Source organism: Coffea eugenioides, chromosome 2, assembly GCF_003713205.1.
Source record: "Coffea eugenioides isolate CCC68of chromosome 2, Ceug_1.0, whole genome shotgun sequence".
Lineage (NCBI taxonomy): Eukaryota > Viridiplantae > Streptophyta > Magnoliopsida > Gentianales > Rubiaceae > Coffea > Coffea eugenioides.
The window spans coordinates 36,019,480-36,036,685 of NC_040036.1; the positions used below are offsets into that span (position 1 = coordinate 36,019,480).

General features: G+C 36.1%; 2 protein-coding genes across 2 annotated transcripts; one reads left to right on the forward strand and one right to left on the reverse strand.

The window, feature by feature from the left end:
• The first annotated feature begins 365 nt into the window (after positions 1 to 365).
• Positions 366 to 4,141, forward strand: LOC113763186 (aldose 1-epimerase-like). The gene is made up of 4 exons (XM_027306927.1): positions 366 to 573; positions 664 to 713; positions 3,091 to 3,214; positions 3,309 to 4,141. Exons 1-4 carry the CDS (start codon positions 402 to 404, stop codon positions 4,052 to 4,054), a joined length of 1,092 nt encoding a protein of 363 aa, XP_027162728.1. The 5' UTR covers positions 366 to 401; the 3' UTR covers positions 4,055 to 4,141.
• A 9,879-nt stretch (positions 4,142 to 14,020) lies between these two features.
• LOC113759609 lies at positions 14,021 to 14,521 on the reverse strand. The gene has a single exon (XM_027302187.1). The coding sequence runs from the start codon at positions 14,519 to 14,521 to the stop codon at positions 14,021 to 14,023; it is 501 nt and encodes a 166-aa protein (XP_027157988.1).
• Between the last annotated feature and the right edge of the window lie 2,685 nt (positions 14,522 to 17,206).

The window sequence follows — 17,206 nt, forward strand, 5'->3', positions numbered from 1 at the left end:
GCTATGATACGTTTACTAAAACAATCCTTTTGTGGGCAAACGACGGGAACTGAACCTGCGCACGGTGGATTGTACCCACTGAATTCACAATCCACTGCCTTGATCCACTCGGCTACAACCGCCCCTCTACTCTATTTTTATTTTATTTTTATTTTATATTCGAAGTTTGGAAATTAGTCACCGAACACCTCTTAGAAGTACTTTCAGTGCTTAAGAACACTTTTTCATGCGCCTTATACACACGTTCACTGATGTGCTAGCTCCAGCAAAGCCTTACTTGACATGTATAATTATAGATATACACCGCTTAATAAAACTGCTATATATAATTGGACTATCAAAGCTTAGCCCTACAACCCCTCCCTCCTCCTGAAGCCATTCTTCAATATCACGAAGAAAAAATGTCAAAATTATCTTTCTTGTTATGTCTCATTCTTGCAACAATTTTTGTGGTCGTTGTGAACGGCTCCGAAAGTGAGGTTGGGATCTATGAGCTCAAGAAAGGAGATTTTTCATTGAAGGTGACAAACTTTGGTGCTCGGATAATATCCCTCGTTCTCCCTGACAAGAACGGTACTTTTCATTTCCTCCTTTTACATATACTACAATGTTTTCATGGTAAACTCCCAGCTGATTCTGCACATCTTTTTCCAACTTGTTCAGGAAAGCCCACAGATGTTGTTCTTGGCTATGATTCTGTTAAAGAATATTTGGTGAGTAATTTAAAAATTTTGTACCTTCTATTAGATTTTTATGGAAGTTTTCTCTTCTGAGAGGTTTGGATGTGGAGAGGATTATCTTCTGCTGCACTTGACTTTCCATCTTTATCTCTTCATCTTCATTTCCCTGCATTATGCAGAATTCAGGAATGAATAATTTCTGTAGGGACCTTTGCCTTTTATTTTGTTATTATTATTATTTTTTTGGGTTTTCTCTGTCTTTAGGTCATCCTTCAGTCTTGAGAAGTCAAAAATGGACGGTTTTTTTTTTTTTTGGGTAGGGTATAGAGGTTTAAAGAACTTGGTCACCCCGTGGGGCAAATTTGGCTTTTGATTTAGTTTTATTTTATTTTTTGGTTGCCAAGATAAAATTGGTCACCTCATTGGGCACATTCGACCTTTTCTTTTTTGGGTTGCCATATAAAGTTCCTTCTTACACACACAGTTTGTACAGAATTTGTAGAGAAGATGAATGAATTGGATAGTATATAAAGAGAGAGTGTAAGTGAGAGATTCTAGATTTGAAACTTTTCACTTATACTGAAAAACAAAAAATCAATATTCAGAATGAAAAATAATGTATCCGAATATTTAGCACGAATTCCTGACTGCATTTTATTTTTTAATCTTTTCTGCTTTCTTAGCTAGATCTTGCCATTAAAGAACACATGACGATTGTCAATTGCAGTCCTTAACTGTTTTCGCCCATTATGAATTTCAATACAAGGATAAATATATTTTTCCCCTTGTCTATCTCAAGATTCAATCGGACCTATTAAAAATTTGGACCTATTTATTTTTAAGTGATATTACTTTGTCCCCAATTTAAGATAAGTTATTTTTTATTTCCTTCTTTCCTTCTTCTTTATTAATGTTAGTAAACAATCATTATTACTGCAACCTAGGCAATAGAAACATAACTTATTTTTATGTAAGTCTACAATAAACTAAATCCTAATGTAAGATTGACTTGAATTTAAAAAGTTAGAAAACTAACCCCAATATGTAAGGTTGAATTAGATTTAAGAGGAAAAAAAAGCAGGAGTATTGGTTAAAAGCAAAAACAAAATGTACAGCTTTTTAATGTGTTATAACTTATAAGTGCCTATCATTGCCAACTCTATTGAGGCTTTTAATAATGATGTTCTTGCTTATCTATTGATCAGATGATATTGTGAAAGAAATAATTCGAAAAAAATGATGTTAATTCAATAATTGATGTATTTGATCAAACGAAGGATATAAAACATAGGCTCGCATCCCTTGTATTATAAGGAAATAAAATGATTAAAAAGTCTAATTTTGATACCTTGTCTTTTACAACTAAAAACATATTATTGCTAGTTATTATAAAACTTTCATTTTAAGTTTTTTTATACCCTATTTGCTAAAATATTGTTTTATTATATGTTTGACTAGTGGTCCCCCAACTTAAAACCCTGGGTCCATCATTGTTTTTAAATTTGAAAATCCTCATTATAATTGTTTTGTTCCTTTTAGTTTTTGTTCTCAGCATCTCCGCATTGGGAATACTTGGGATACTTGCCTTTCTTTTTTGGGTGTGGGGAAGGGTTGAATTTTCTTGTAGAGGCAACTCGTGAATTGCAGCATAGAGATGCTTCATCCAATGGCCATTAATTTTTAGTTAAATGTTTTGTCTATTATGTTGACTTGGAGGTCCTTCTTTTAATGTTGAAAAGTACTCCCACATCATGAATAGGAAAAAAATTAATTATAGGGTAAATTACTAATAATCTCCTTATGATTTTGCATATTATCACGTAACTTCTCAAATTTACTCGTGTAGTTTTATGTAAAATGGTAAACAGCCTCTTTAACATCTTTAGTTAAATGCTAGTATAACCTTTACTTAAATACTAAATAGAATGAGGATTTAACCACCATGTATGACTATGTTAATATATGTAAAATTGTAGGAGGTTAAGTGAATATTTATGCAGATTTATAGGAGAGCTAAGTGGACATTATAATTCCATCACATGCATTTTTTGAGCGCGTCTAGGTCAGTGTTAATCAGATATACCTTCGATTCATTTTTTACTTTATATAAAATTTTGGATAGTAACGTAGATATTTTAAAATGTTAGCGAGTCATATGGCAAATGATTTAGTATTTGTCATAGTAGCTGCAACTTATTTGGTTGGTTGTATGTCCGTGGCATGATGCTACATGTCTCAAAACACCTGTTCGATGTCGCTTTAGATAGAACAATGATACAGATGCATAAACTTCTGTCTGGGCATGCAATCTTGCATCCCCTTTTTCTATCATTTTCGCTAACAAATTGTTCAGTAGGCCAATTTTCTTTCTTTAGTCCAGTTTCCTAAAATCCATAAAAATTCCCTGCAGAATGATACACAATACTTTGGAGCTATTGTTGGCCGGGTTGTTAATCGGATTGGTGGTGCTCAGTTCACTCTAAACGGAGTTCATTATAAGCTTGATGCTAATGAGAAACCAAACATGCTTCATGGTAATTTACTCCCAGCTATAACACATGTAAATTTGAGTCACCAACTTTAACCACTGACTCTGTCTGTGGATGCTATGTATCGTGAGGGAAACAGGTGGTAGAAAAGGATTTAGCCTGCTCACTTGGAAGGTGGAGAAATACGTGAAAGATAAGGCCAATCCTTTCATTGTATTGTCCTATTACAGTCCTGATGGAGAAGAAGGATTCCCTGGAAATCTCCTGGTTAGAGTGACCTATGCTCTACTTGAACCATACAAACTGAGCGTAATAATGGAAGCGGAAGCCCTGAACAAGGCTACTCCTGTGAATCTAGCACAACACAGTTACTGGAATCTTGGAGGCCATAACAGTGGTGATGTCCTCTCGGATAAAGTCCAAATATTCGGCTTACACTACACGCCTGCGAACAAGCAGCTCATCCCGACTGGAGAAATCTTACCTGTTAAAGGAACCCCGTACGATTTCTTGAAGCCCCACAAAATTCAAAGCCAGATGAAAGGACTTCCGAGTGGCGGAACTCCATCTGGTTATAATGTGAATTATGCCCTTGATGAAGGCAAGGACCACAAGCTGAAGCTCGCAGCAATTGCGTACAGTAAGAAGACTGGTATTGGGATGATGATATCAACAAGTGCTCCAGGTCTGCAGTTTTACACGGCTAATTACTTGAACGTGACAGGAAAAGGTGGATATGTTTATCAGTCACATGCAGCATACTGTTTTGAGACTCAAGGATTCCCTGATGCAGTGAACCATCCAAATTTTCCCTCAACAATCGTTAATCCAGGAGATCTTTATGTACACAACATGTTGGTTGAATTCAAAATCAAACAAAAATAAGAGCTCTACTAATGTACGTACCCGAAGAGCAATTGAAGCTGCCCTGATTTGAATCAGCAAATAAATGAGTAACAATTTTATGTTAAACAGTGCTCTGTTACTTTAACCATTACCTAACCTGTCGATGGATTCTATCAAACATGTAATATTTAGATATCTGCATTCATTCAGCATACCTTAGAATTAAACAGATGCTATTAGCAATTTAGGAATTCCAATGGCTCCTCGAGAGGAATTAGGATATATGGAAGAATCTCAATTTCACAGAGTATTGAAAGGATTGGAAAGAAGTAATTGTAGTTCCAATAGACTAGCGGCCTGATAAATCCATGGAGTCCATCCAATGGGCTTTTGCACAGACCTTTCAGTGAAAAGGCCTTCATTTTCCACTTTCCAGCATACTATTGTGATGTTCTGGATTCTGGGTCTACCAACATTCCTTTAATGAAACTGTCCAATGTGTCTTTAGGACTCTTCATGTATTGTTTTTCACTCTTAAAGCGGCTTCATCTGGCTTGGAAATTCAGAGCAGTTTAGTGGATCATGTTGTCTCGGATATTTCCGCGGAGGAACTTGCCATTTCACAAAGAATGCAGTGCCAAAAAGTCCCTCGAAGGACCAATACTAGGCCGAATCAGTTGAGGACCCTGGGCCTGATCCTATACAGGATAGCCCCGGATGGTCCTCCTTGTGCCTAGCTGGGTGGGCTCTACAACTACAAGAGTACCAAGCCAGATGCTGGACTGGCTCTACGTTCGCCACTAACATCTTTTAGTATTTTTTAAGATTTTTTGCTGTTTTATTTCTTTAAATATTCTTACTGCTCTTAATTTGCCGATATTGTCCTGGATTAACTTTTTATACACTAATGGTATAAAGATTTTTTTACACTAGTAACTTTAGATGTATATCATATATATATGATTTAAATTTCAAATTTGAATTTATATTATGTGGCATAATCCAAACGTACTAATGTAAAAGAAAAATTATACACTGAAAGTATATAAAAAAAACTATCCATATTCTTCTTTGTGAAAATGCTATCCATTTCACCACTACTTTGATTGATACAATCAATTAGGATGCATTTGATAAAACTGAAGTCTAAAAATTTGAAACCTGAAATCTGAATCCATTAAGTTATTGAATAGTTAAGTATTAAATTTGATACATTTGAGTAGATATCACATTAAGTGACAAGTGAATAGCTTATCACTCATTTTTGGGACTAAGTTTTGCTTAGAAAATTCAATATCATATAATTAATTCAGATGTTCTATTTTTTATTATCAAGTGCAACTGAATATATTAATATCTGAATCCATTAAGTTTAAGTGCTGAATTGAGTTATCAAACAGGGCTTAGTCAATTTTGTGTTGTTAAAGAGCAATTTAGCTAAGTTATACACAAATACCATAATTGTTTGGTTATGGTTCCTTTTCTAGTATAGGAAAATCGTTTTGCAATTCTTTATGCATGGTAACATTGAGAAAGAGGGAGGAATTTGATCGCTGAAAGAAAAAACAAAAAAGAAAAAAAGAAAGACCTTAATCAATAGGTGATCTAGTTTCAACGTCCTACAAAGAAAAATACCTTAGGCAGTGGGTTTAGGTTTACAAACTAAACCACTATCAGTAACTTACTCTCTATTTTCTGATATTCATTTTTACTATTGTTACTACTTTCATGTGCTTAATTCAAACACATGATGTTATCAAAGTTTGATTACTTTATATATTGTACGTTGTGATGCAATTGAAAAAGACTAGGGTATTTTGAAAAGCCAAAATAGCTTAGTTTTGGTTTATTTAAAAAAAAAAAGTTTGTTCAAAATACCATCTATAGTATCACTCTTAAATACTCACAAGTTTTAGAAAAAACACCAAAACAGATACGTTAAATCGGATATTGACGGCGGAGGCGGATAACGATAGTAGGTAGGATGTCTTTGGATACCTTGGACAAACACCAACATTTTTTTAAAAATAATTAAAGTAAATTACAATAAAGTTTGAAACCAACACCAAAAGAATCTACCTCCTAAGCAAACTTCAAATTACATTGGACCCAATTTATTCATGTCCGTGAATTGGCCTAACTAAAACATTGGAAGAAGTGAGACAGATTTTATGCTTTAAGAATTAAAATGTGACGGGTTTTACAATTTAGGAACCAAAGTGAAACATATTTTATAAGGTTAACCACACTTAACCCTCTTGAACTTCGGGGTAAGCAACATTTTACCCCTCCTAAACTAAGAATATATACAGTTTATCCCCTAGTGGCATCAGATTTTATATTATCTAGTGGCATTCAGTGAATTTATATTAATGCCCATACATATTATCTATATAGACTACCATGTCCATTACGTGGGAATCTTGGCACCCTTAATAATAGAAACTCGTGCGATGTTAAAAGAAAACGAAAACAAGGAAGAACAGGAGATTAACAAATGAAGCATTCTATTTATCGAGGAAAGAAGAGAGAAACAAGCTCAGGTTTTTCTCATACCATGTTTTGAAGCCCTAAAGTATGGTGTTTCTCGAAATTTTATCAAGTCTAATGTGTATGTTTGTTGTGATAAACATGTTTACTTGTGGGCCTCCACTTCTATTCTAGAATCATTAGTTTAATCAGAGTTAATAAACAATAATCCTAGTAGTTTTGTATTTGTTTGACATTTCTACATCAACTCTAATTTATGTAATTTTTTTAATGTTTTAATATGTTATCCTATTTGCTTCTAGAGTAAAAAACCTGGGGAGCCCTTAAACTGTCACCGTTGTCAAGTTTTGGCCCTCGATCTAATTTTTGTCTCCGATAAGACCCTAAACAATAAAAAATGCATAGTTTAAGTGCTTCCAGTCATTTTATATGTAAGTCAAGCCGGAAGCAAATGGTATTATTGTGCACCCATATTTGAAGTATCAAGAAAAGTATCTCTCTCTCTCTCTCCAGCTAATTATTTCATCTACAGGTTTAAGTAGAAGTTGAAGTAGCAGGACCTGGATTTTTTATTATTATTATTACTCAAACATCTATAGCTATTTTATCATCCACCAAATCCAGACAATCAACATCAATAGCTTGTTCCTTTTTTTTTAGAGTTCAAAAGCTTAAAGTGAGCTGCAAAAGTAAGACAACAATTCAACTTGTCTGCTTACAACTTCAATGCTTGCAAAAACATAAAGAGATCCAAAAATTCACCGATAGGCCATAGTGCTTCCTGAGTTAGATTGTTAATTAGGAGTAGAAGAAGAGGATAGCATCTCCATGAACTTCTTGTCCCGTCTTTCCATGGCCACATCCCAAACGTCGTTATCGATGTGCTTCGGCCAGCCATGGGTGGCTTTGTGGATGAAGTCCTGAGCATTCCCCATCACGAAAGCATGCCAACTATGATGTCCAATGGTAGAATTGGCTGGGTTGCTAGTCACTGTGTTGTTCCCCACACCGCTGGTAGAGCTTTTGCTTGCAGAGGCTGGATTCTATCTTTAGGTACAAGGAGATTATTGGTCAAGGGTTCAAGGTGAAGATGGTCTAATGCTTTTTATTAGAAATCTGTCTAATGGATCTAAAAAAGTTCAAGGTGAAGATCTGATGCTTTTTTTGTTAGAATTCTTGTCTAATGGATCTAATGCTAATTCTGGTCCTGATGTTTCAATTATAGTTGGACGAAATTGTCATTTAATTCCGGCTTGACTTCGGTATAAAATGATTGGAAGCACTTAAACTATGCACTTTTAATCGTTTAGGGACTTATCGGAGACAAAAATTAGATCGAAGGCTAAAACTTGACAACGGTGATAGTTTAAGGGCTCTTCAGGTTTTTTACTCCTGCTTCTATGAACATAGCAATATGTTTTCTATCTATCTAATAGACAAAGTGTCTAAGGAAATGTGGAGCTAATTTTCGTCGTCTTCTTACTGTTCCTGGCTCTCATGTTAGTGTTGGCTCCCACGCTGGTGTTCCTGGCTCCCACATTGTCCTTTTTTTTTTTTTTTTTTTTTTTTTTTTTGTCAACACAGGGGTGTCCGGGTCAAGACCCGAAGGCGGCCCGACTAATCCCCTGCGCCTGGAGTACAGCGCCACCCCAACCGCACCCAGGCGTTAAGTGGGATTCGACCACTTGACCTTGGAGTTCCGGAAGAAGCCCAAGACCAGGTGGTCTAGCCCCGGGGGCCCCACATTGTCCTTTTATTGTTCCTCTTTTTCTTTGGGAGGGGAGGGGGGGTATGATAATTATATGATGTCCTACTGATCAATAGAGGACTACAATTTGTGTGTGTCAGTTAGGTTTGTGTCTAATCCATTTGTGTGTTGCGTAGAAATTATTAAATGCAAGAAATCATTGTAGTTGTTGGCTCTTGACTCAAGAAAATGTATTAATTCATTTAAAAATCACTTTTGTATCCTTATTTTTTGGTTATTCCCAATTTTGTATCCTTATTGTTTGGTTATTCAATCTTATCTTATATTCTAATGATGTTGTTTATTATTAAATGCTCTGTGTTTTTTGATATTAAAAGTCTTCAATAAATGTTTATCCTTTTCATTAAATTATCTACTACAAAAAATTGATTTTCGTCTAGGACATATTTCTCATTTCAATCATAAAGATTTGAATAAATATTTATGCTTCTCATTAATTATCTCATATTTGTATTTTTCATTATTATTAAATGCCGCTAGTATATCTTTATCCTTTTCATTAAATTACCTACTAAAAGGAATTAATCCCTATGTGGGACATGTAATTAATTTGTCCTTTGATTTGTAAAGTTTTGAATAAATATTTATGCTCGTCATTAAATCATATTTTATTATAGAAGGCATTAATATCTACGTTAAAAAAAGAAGTTATCATTTATATTATTCTTATTATATAATTAAATGTCCTATGATTATCTGCATAAAATGTTTATCATTATGATTAATTTATTTGGTATAGACAATCAGTTTGTTTTTGGTGTAATTTATATTATTCTTATTATTATTAAATGGGGTGTTATTGTTTCCATAAAATATTTATTCTTCTGATTAACTTACTTTGTACAAACAATTAGTTTGTTTTTTATGTAAAGAATTGATATGTTCCTTTCAAAATCAAATAATTTATGTTTTATATAATTTTCATTGAATGTGCTTTCATTTTCATTATTAATTTAGTAAATTATTTTTTGAACTTTTATTAAAAATAGTATGACGGTTATTATTATAATTTTTAAAGAATAATGCTTTTCTCTGTTAAATTATTTGGTTTGAACAAATTATTACCTTTGAATTATCTTTTGAACTTTTTTAAGTGGAGAAAATATTAAAGAAGGGTGTCAATATCATTTTTGTTTGAAGCACGTCTTTCTTCTATGGAACATTGTATCTTATTGTACCCGCCTTTTCTTTTAGGAGCTACCACTTCATGCTAACTGCTTCTTAAGTACAGTGGTCATTATGATCACGCGCATTCCAACTCCTATTCTTAATAAACTATAAATTTTCATTTTAATTAAACACAATTCTTTTAAATATCAATGCATTTTTTCACAATTCTTCTTTTTTCACTTTTTTAGTCAAAATGTTTCTATCCATGCATTCTCTAGCATGTGATTTTACTATTTTAATGACTCTTGATAGGTTGTCAAACCTGTGCAATAATAAATATTTGCTCAAACAAAGTATAATTTCTGTAGATAGTGGTAAGCAAAGTCGAATCCACAGGAACTGGGGATATTTGTCTCTTTTGAAATTCAAACTAACAAAGGGGGATTTTCTTTATAAGAATGGTAATAATTAAACGGTTCAAATAAAAATAAATAGCTGATTGGAATTTAAACGACAAATTATTAAAACCAAATTAATAATAACTAAGCTCTAGCCAAGAAATAACTTCGGCAATGGTTCACCCAATTGATCATCGATGCAGAGATAATTCCAACTATTAACTAATAAATAAGTTATAATTGTCTAACAAGCGATAACAGTCAACTCCTCCTTACTCTGTCGATGATTAAGGTACACCCATTAATCACTACTCTAATCGATAAATAATTCTAGGTACGCCTATAAGATTTAATTTTCCAATTACCTTACATATTAGAGGAGCGCTATTCTAACCAAATAATATACTACCAGGGTTATTTTAGATTAGTCCGCGTATTCTCCTGACACAAATCCAATCATGCCAGTTGCCACTATTTTAGAGCAATTAAACAATTACGGATTTAACGCTCCAATTGACATTAGGTTGCTAAATTAATTCAATATCCAGGTCCAGGATACTGAATTAATAAAACAACAATAAACACTACAATCAGAGAATATGCAAATGTCAGTAAATAAGAGGAATAAATAAAATTAGTGAGATCTCACAATTTTTAAATGAACCAAAACCTTCGTTGTTCCTTGACTAGAAAAAGAGATTTAGTTCATCTTCGTCAAAACAAGCTCATGTGAAATTGCAAAAGTAATTATCGTGTACATTGTCTTCAATTGAGATGAAAAATCCGATGGAATAAGCCACAAGAACAAGACGAAAAAGTCAAAAACAAAAGTAGTCAAGATGGTCTGCTTTTTTTTCCTCCCTAATTCCTACCTCCTATCCGACTACTAAGAGGAATAAAAGGGAAGACTCCTAGTCTCCGCTGACCTCCTTCCTTTTTGGAAACTACCAAAAGAAGAAAAAGGAGAGCTCCCCAAAATTGCTCCTAGTCTGCCGCAGTTGACCACTGGATAAGGAAAACAATCTCCATTTGGACTCTTGTTTCCTTTTACTATTCAAACTCTTCTCCTAACAACCGTCAAAATTAATTTGACTAATCCAGAGGTGTACAATTTGACAATTTTGGCATGGTTTGCGACCCACATTGCAACGTTGACGTCCCGAAGCCAATATAGTGAGGGATTTGCACCTTTTTAAGATATTTTGTTCCAACTCCCTACAATAAGCACAAATGCCAAAAATGAATAGAATCTGCTAATTAATGCACCTTCGGTAAGGTAATAGGAGGAAATTAATTATAAAATAAATGACAAAATTACGTCTCATCAATTCCCCCCACACCTAAACCATGCTTGTCCCCAAACATGAGAACAACAAACCAATACCAATTCCTGACAATGGTTATTACTCTATCTTCCTTATTGCCAGATACCAAGAAAACACATATCAAGCATCAATGGTCGAGATCCAAGAAACATCACCCCAGTTAACTTCTAAATCGCAAACTCTTCCAATTTATGACTAACTATTCTAAGAAAAAGGAATGGTCGATCAACATTTATCAGTAAACGGTCCAACTATTAACCAAAATCTCAACATTAAACCCATAGATCAGCAGACTAACTTTACTCACACACTTACACAACTTGCACAATTATATATATATATTTCAATAGTAACGCTAATAGGCTTAGTCTTTAGCCATTAGAATCTTTTGGCACGAACTCCAATATTTGTCAGATGAAGGAATTCGGTTACTTAGCTCTTGTCGCTATAAAATCACATACTCATATATATTACTACTTTTAGATGCGAGAATCGACACTTTTGGTGAAAATTCCCGGTTATTCAGCAGTAATAACTAGCGGAGTATAGCCAAATTTGTTCACAACTAGACAACAAAATAACTCACAATACCACATAAAATAACAGCAGCTAGCCTCAATTCCTTGAACATGGAAAACTAAAGTTAATAATTGGACTAATTCACATAAAAAAATGCCAAGCAGTTATTCCATATGTCTCGAAAAGTTAACCAAAAATTATAAGGGTTTCAAAATCATCAATATTCATCAAAAAGATATTTCTAGACTTAACCAAATTAACTTGATACACTTTAATTACTAAGATTTGACAATAGGAGAATTAGACTCAACCCACCATCATCAATCCTTGGTAGTCACAGATATGCTAATCACTAATACAAATAAAAAGAAAATAAAAGAAAAACATAACAAATACCAAAAAAAATAAAGGAAAAAAATCTAAAAATACTAGCTGTACCACAGCTCCCCCCACCTAAATTCAACATTGTCCTCAATGAAGGTCATAAAGCAAATAAAGAAAATTAGGACAATGAAACTTCCCCGAATACGTGGTGGAGGGTCCCGACTGGCTATGGAATAGGTGGGAATGGCAAAATGAACCTGACATGGTGGAAGTAGGCGGCCAAGTTCTAAGATATCTGGACCACCTGATCAACAATATTCGTTATCCGCTCGTCCACATGATGAACCTGTGCTCGCAGGTGTCGCCACTCAACATCAGATGCCATCGGTAGAGGAGGCATAGAAGAAGAGGGTCTGACAGTGTCATCGGCCGATCCAGGAGCTGAAAAGGACCGTGCTCGTATAGAGGGACGGTGAACCGATGCTCTAGTAAGTCCCGGGAGTGTAAACCAGAAGGTATCATCAACCAACTCTATAACGCCCATTTATTCGAGACAGTGTTTAGCCAAAAATTCCATGCGAAAAGCCAAATGGAGATCATGGTGCTGAGGATTGAGGACCTCTAGCCAGATCGCCAGGTGTATATAAGACTCGAGTATCAAGGATTTGTTTTTCTTAGCTAAAACGGTTTTAAATTGAGATACTAGCCAATACCCCAAATTCACCTTAATATTATTTTTCATACATCAGATAAAGAAGAATTCAGGTCTAGAAAGTATATCGGAACTATCCTTATGACCCGAGTAACTGTAGACTAAGAATCGCTGAACATATCGGGAACTAGGGTCCTTAAGGTAAGAACTCTTGGATCTAGAAGGATCGTAACAGTCCCCGTCAACAGACATTTCCTTCCAAATATCGGGGTGATGAGAGAAAAATGGTTCTATGTAGCCACAAGCACTCTCAGTGTACTCATTAGTCTCAGCATATTCCTGAATAATGAATCCGAATGCCAAAATGGTTCTTGATAGGGTGCATTTTAGTGGGATATTTTGGATAATATTGCACAATTGTTTGATTAAATATTGCATTAATTGGGTGGAATCTACTCAAATATGATTTTGGTGCTAATTGCAGGAATTGATGCTGAAAAGTGCTTGAAATCAAAATTCAAAGGATTCGTCGCACGTGGGGCACTTCAAGCAGTGGGGTCCGCTTAAGGAAGCTGAAGAAATTAAATTGTAATAGATTTTTCTTTTATTTAGGTAGTTTTTGGTATTTAAATACGAATTTTTGGAAAGGAGTAAAAAAAATAAGAATTTGGGGGAACCGTTTGTTTTTCCCTCTGGTGGGGCCGGCGGAGTAGAAGGAAACAAATCCCTTCAATTTCGTGGCTACTAAAACAAAAAAGAGGGAAGTATTAGACTCCCAGGAGGTCTGCTTTGCTGAGGATGTATTTTTCATTTGGCTTTGCTATGCTTTGAAAACAATCAGGAGACAAAAAGCCACCGTTGTTGACTTTTGAAATCACTTTTCATTCTTGTATTGATCTTTTTTTTTTTTTTTATCTAAACAACATCAATTTATTCATTTTCCTACGACCGTTTACGTATCAACTGGGCAACTGCCCTTACAATCTGCATAAGCAAGCTTGAGCACCCAGCTTGGGAAGTTATCCTTCCATTCGGCAGAACATTCCAACTGTAAAGCTTTCTTAGCTAAAGTATGACTGACAGAGTTGTTTGCCCTTCTAGTATGAGCAAAACAACATTCATCAAAATTTGATACAAGTTTCTTTATATCAACTAGCACTGTACACCTAATCACCTTCTCAGCTGCACTATTAAGTTCTCTCACCACCTGCAAGCAGTCTGACTCAAATACTACTTTGGTCCATCCCTTTTGCTTTGCCAACAGCATGGCGCATCTGATTGCTAAGCCTTCCTCTAACTTTGCCTGCGTACATATTGACCTCGGTAGTGCCCAAGCTCCCTTCATCTCCCCATCCCAATTCCTCGCAACTATCCCCCAGCCAGCCTTATCAGTCTCTTGATGCAAAGCAGTATCTGTGTTCATTTTATTCCAGCCTTCCTTTGGTCGCTTCCAGCCAGGTGTTTCTTCACACTTCCATCAACCCTCTCCGCCTCCTCCAGCTGAGCCTCATGATACTCTCTCCACCCCACCACAGCTTTATTGACTGCTGTCCTAGGATCTCTTCTTTTTTTGTTAAACTGCATACCATTTCGTGACTTCCAAATGTGCCATAACAAATGCACAGTAAGCTCAACCCGGTCCTTCCCCCTCTCCTTTTTCACTGCATCTTTTAGCTCTTCCCACCAAAACCAGAATTTACTCCTAAAACTCTCGAGACCATCCCAACAGAGAGGGGTAGCCTCCCAAATAGTCGTGGCATTACTGCAAAAGAAAAACATATGCTCCAGTGTTTCTTGGCTTTCCCTACAGCACCTGCACAACCAGTCTCCTCTTGAGCATCTATCTCTAACTAGTACATTTACTGGCAAGATACCATGCAAGCATTTCCAAATAAAAAGCTTTAGCTTCTGCGGCACCATCATCCCCCAAAAGGAGTTCTAGCTCTGAGCTGAGTAACTTCTACTACAACTAGCTGCTCTCTTGGTTCCTTCCTGCTTCTCCCTTCTCTTCCTACACTTTGCTAGCTTGTAACCTGACTTCAATGTGTACACTCCTGTTGGCGACAGTGCCCAATAGATTCTATTTTCCCAGGTTGCACACTCAGGGGAATTCTGAGCACCATCTTCGCCTTCTCTTCAGTAAAAACTGCATTAACCAAATCCTTATCCCATCTCCCATCCTGTATGAGCTCACTAACCCGCAAGACCTGACCTCCGTTTATCGCTTGAGTTGTAGGTCTTCCACCTTCCACGCCTGGCAACCACCTGTCCTCCCAAACCATGATGGACTTCCCATCCCCCACCTGCTTCCTCATCCCTTCCTCCAACAAATCCCTGGCTTTCAGCAAGCTTTTCCAACACCATGAATCTGCATTAGAACCTTTAGTCTTCCAGATCGAAGAGCCTTTAAAGTATCTAGCTTTTAGGATCCTACTTACGAGCAAGTTTGGCTTTGTCAAGAGTCTCCAAAGCTGCTTTGCTAACAAAGCTAGATTAAATTCATGCAGTTCCCTATACCCTAATCCCTCTTCGGCCTTCACCTCTGTCATTCCCCCCCACTTTAGCCAGTGTATTTTTGGCTCTTTTTCCTTCTACCCCTACCAGAAATTAGCCATTTCTGAGCAAATCTCATTGCACAACACCTTTGGCAACAGACAGCAAGATATCACATAAGTTGGTAAAGCCATTATTACTGACTTCAGTAATACTTCTTTTCCAGCTTGACTCAGTAACTGCTCCTTCCATCCCTTTAGCCTTCATACTGTTTTTTGCCTTATGAAATCTAAAACCTGCTTCTTAGATCTGCCAATAACAAGAGGCAGCCCCAAGTACCTGCCTTACATTACCTGTTTCATGCCTTGAAGCTCATCCATCACTTCACTTCTTTGCCACGCAGCCACATTCTTGCTAAAAAACAAGGATGACTTCTCAACATTGATCACCTGGCCTGATGCTTCCTTTTACACCTTTAATATTCTCTTCAGTTCTCCTGCCTCCACTCCTTTGGCTTTGCAGAAAATCAATGAGTCACCTGCAAAAAACAAATGAGACAAGTAAGGAGCCCCATGAGCTATCCTCATCCCAATTAGCTTTCCCAAGACATTCGACTGCTTAATCAAGGAAGTAAAACCTTCAGCACATAATAAAAACAAATATGGGGAAAGAAGGTCCCCCTGACGCAACCCTCTGGTTGGTCTAATGAATCCAGTTTTCTCACCATTAGTATTGACAGCATATGTAATAGTAGTCACACACTCCATAATCCACTGGATCCACTTAGAACAGAATCCCATTTTTTCCATTATTCTGGCCAGAAAAATCCATTCAACTCTGTCATATGCCTTGGACATATCTAGTTTGATAGCCATAAAGCCATTCCTACCAGCTCTTTTGTTTTTTAGAAAGTGGACACTTTCGTGAGCAATCAGGATATTATCTAAAATTTGCCTCCCAGGAACAAAAGCAGATTGGGAGTGGCAGATGCAATGGCTCATAACTTTCTTAAATCTATTTGTGATTATTTTAGAAATAACTTTATATATGACATTACAAAGGCTAATAGGTCTAAAGTTAGTGATTGTGGAAGGGGAATCAGTTTTTGGGATAAGGCTTATTAGAGTCTCATTTATAGATTTAAGAAGATGACCAGAATGAAAAAAACTTTGTACAGCCTGAACTACATCAATCCTAACAACATTCCAGAATTTTTGAAAAAAGAGGGGGGACATACCATCTGGGCCAGGGGACTTATTTGGATGCATTGAGAAGATAGCCTGAGCGATTTCCTGCTCTTTGACTGGTCTGGGCAACTTGCGATTCATCTCATCAGTTATGGTCAGAGGGATGCCTTGCAGGATTTCAGTGAATTCCTTTGGACTTTCTGTTGTAAAAATCTGCTGGAAATAATCTAGAATCTCCTGCCTTGTTTCCTCCTCAGTCTTACACCAGTCCCCATATCTGTTCCTTAGTATACTAATTCTATTCACTTTTCTTCTCCCCGCCACTCTTGCATGAAAGAAACTAGTATTCCTATCTCCTTCCTTCAACCAGCTCACCCTTGCTTTTTGGCTCCAATTCAATTCCTCCTTTTTATATGCTCATTCTTGTATTGATCGATTTGAGTAAGAAAGCAAAAAAAAGAAAACAAAAAAAACCCTTTCTCATATGTTTGTGAGGAATTAGGGAAAAGAAAGCAAAGAGGGCAGCCGCCATTGTTGACATTTTTGGCTCTTGCTTTTTACTTTTGTTGGATGCAATTGGAGAGAACAATCAGACTCACTTGTACGTTTGGTTTTTTAGGACAATTGAAAGCAATCGAATTCCTTGTTCTTTTCTTCTATTGTTGACCGAAGTTAAGAGATCCAATTCGGCAATTTCTCCCAATTCTCCACGCGCGGTTTGTCCTCCATTAATAGAGAGCTAATTCCCTAATTCTAGTCAATAGGACAACTGAAGATTTGGTTCTGCAATTACTGTGAGATCGAATTCATTTTAATCGCTTCCTCATTTATTGGTATTTATATGTTTCCTACTTTTAATTGTTATAGCTCTTATGTATGATTGATTAGTGCGCAATAATTGATTATTCACATAGGCTATTTTGCT

Excerpts from the sequence above, each read along its gene's own strand:
- LOC113759609 (XM_027302187.1), bottom strand. The coding sequence starts at position 14,521 with ATGGTGCCGCAGAAGCTAAAGCTTTTTATTTGGAAATGCTTGCATGGT.
- LOC113763186 (XM_027306927.1), top strand. The coding sequence starts at position 402 with ATGTCAAAATTATCTTTCTTGTTATGTCTCATTCTTGCAACAATTTTT. Across the intron at positions 714-3,090 it reads ATTCTGTTAAAGAATATTTG|AATGATACACAATACTTTGG; the intron begins GTGAGTAATTTA and ends AATTCCCTGCAG. Across the intron at positions 3,215-3,308 it reads GAAACCAAACATGCTTCATG|GTGGTAGAAAAGGATTTAGC; the intron begins GTAATTTACTCC and ends TGAGGGAAACAG.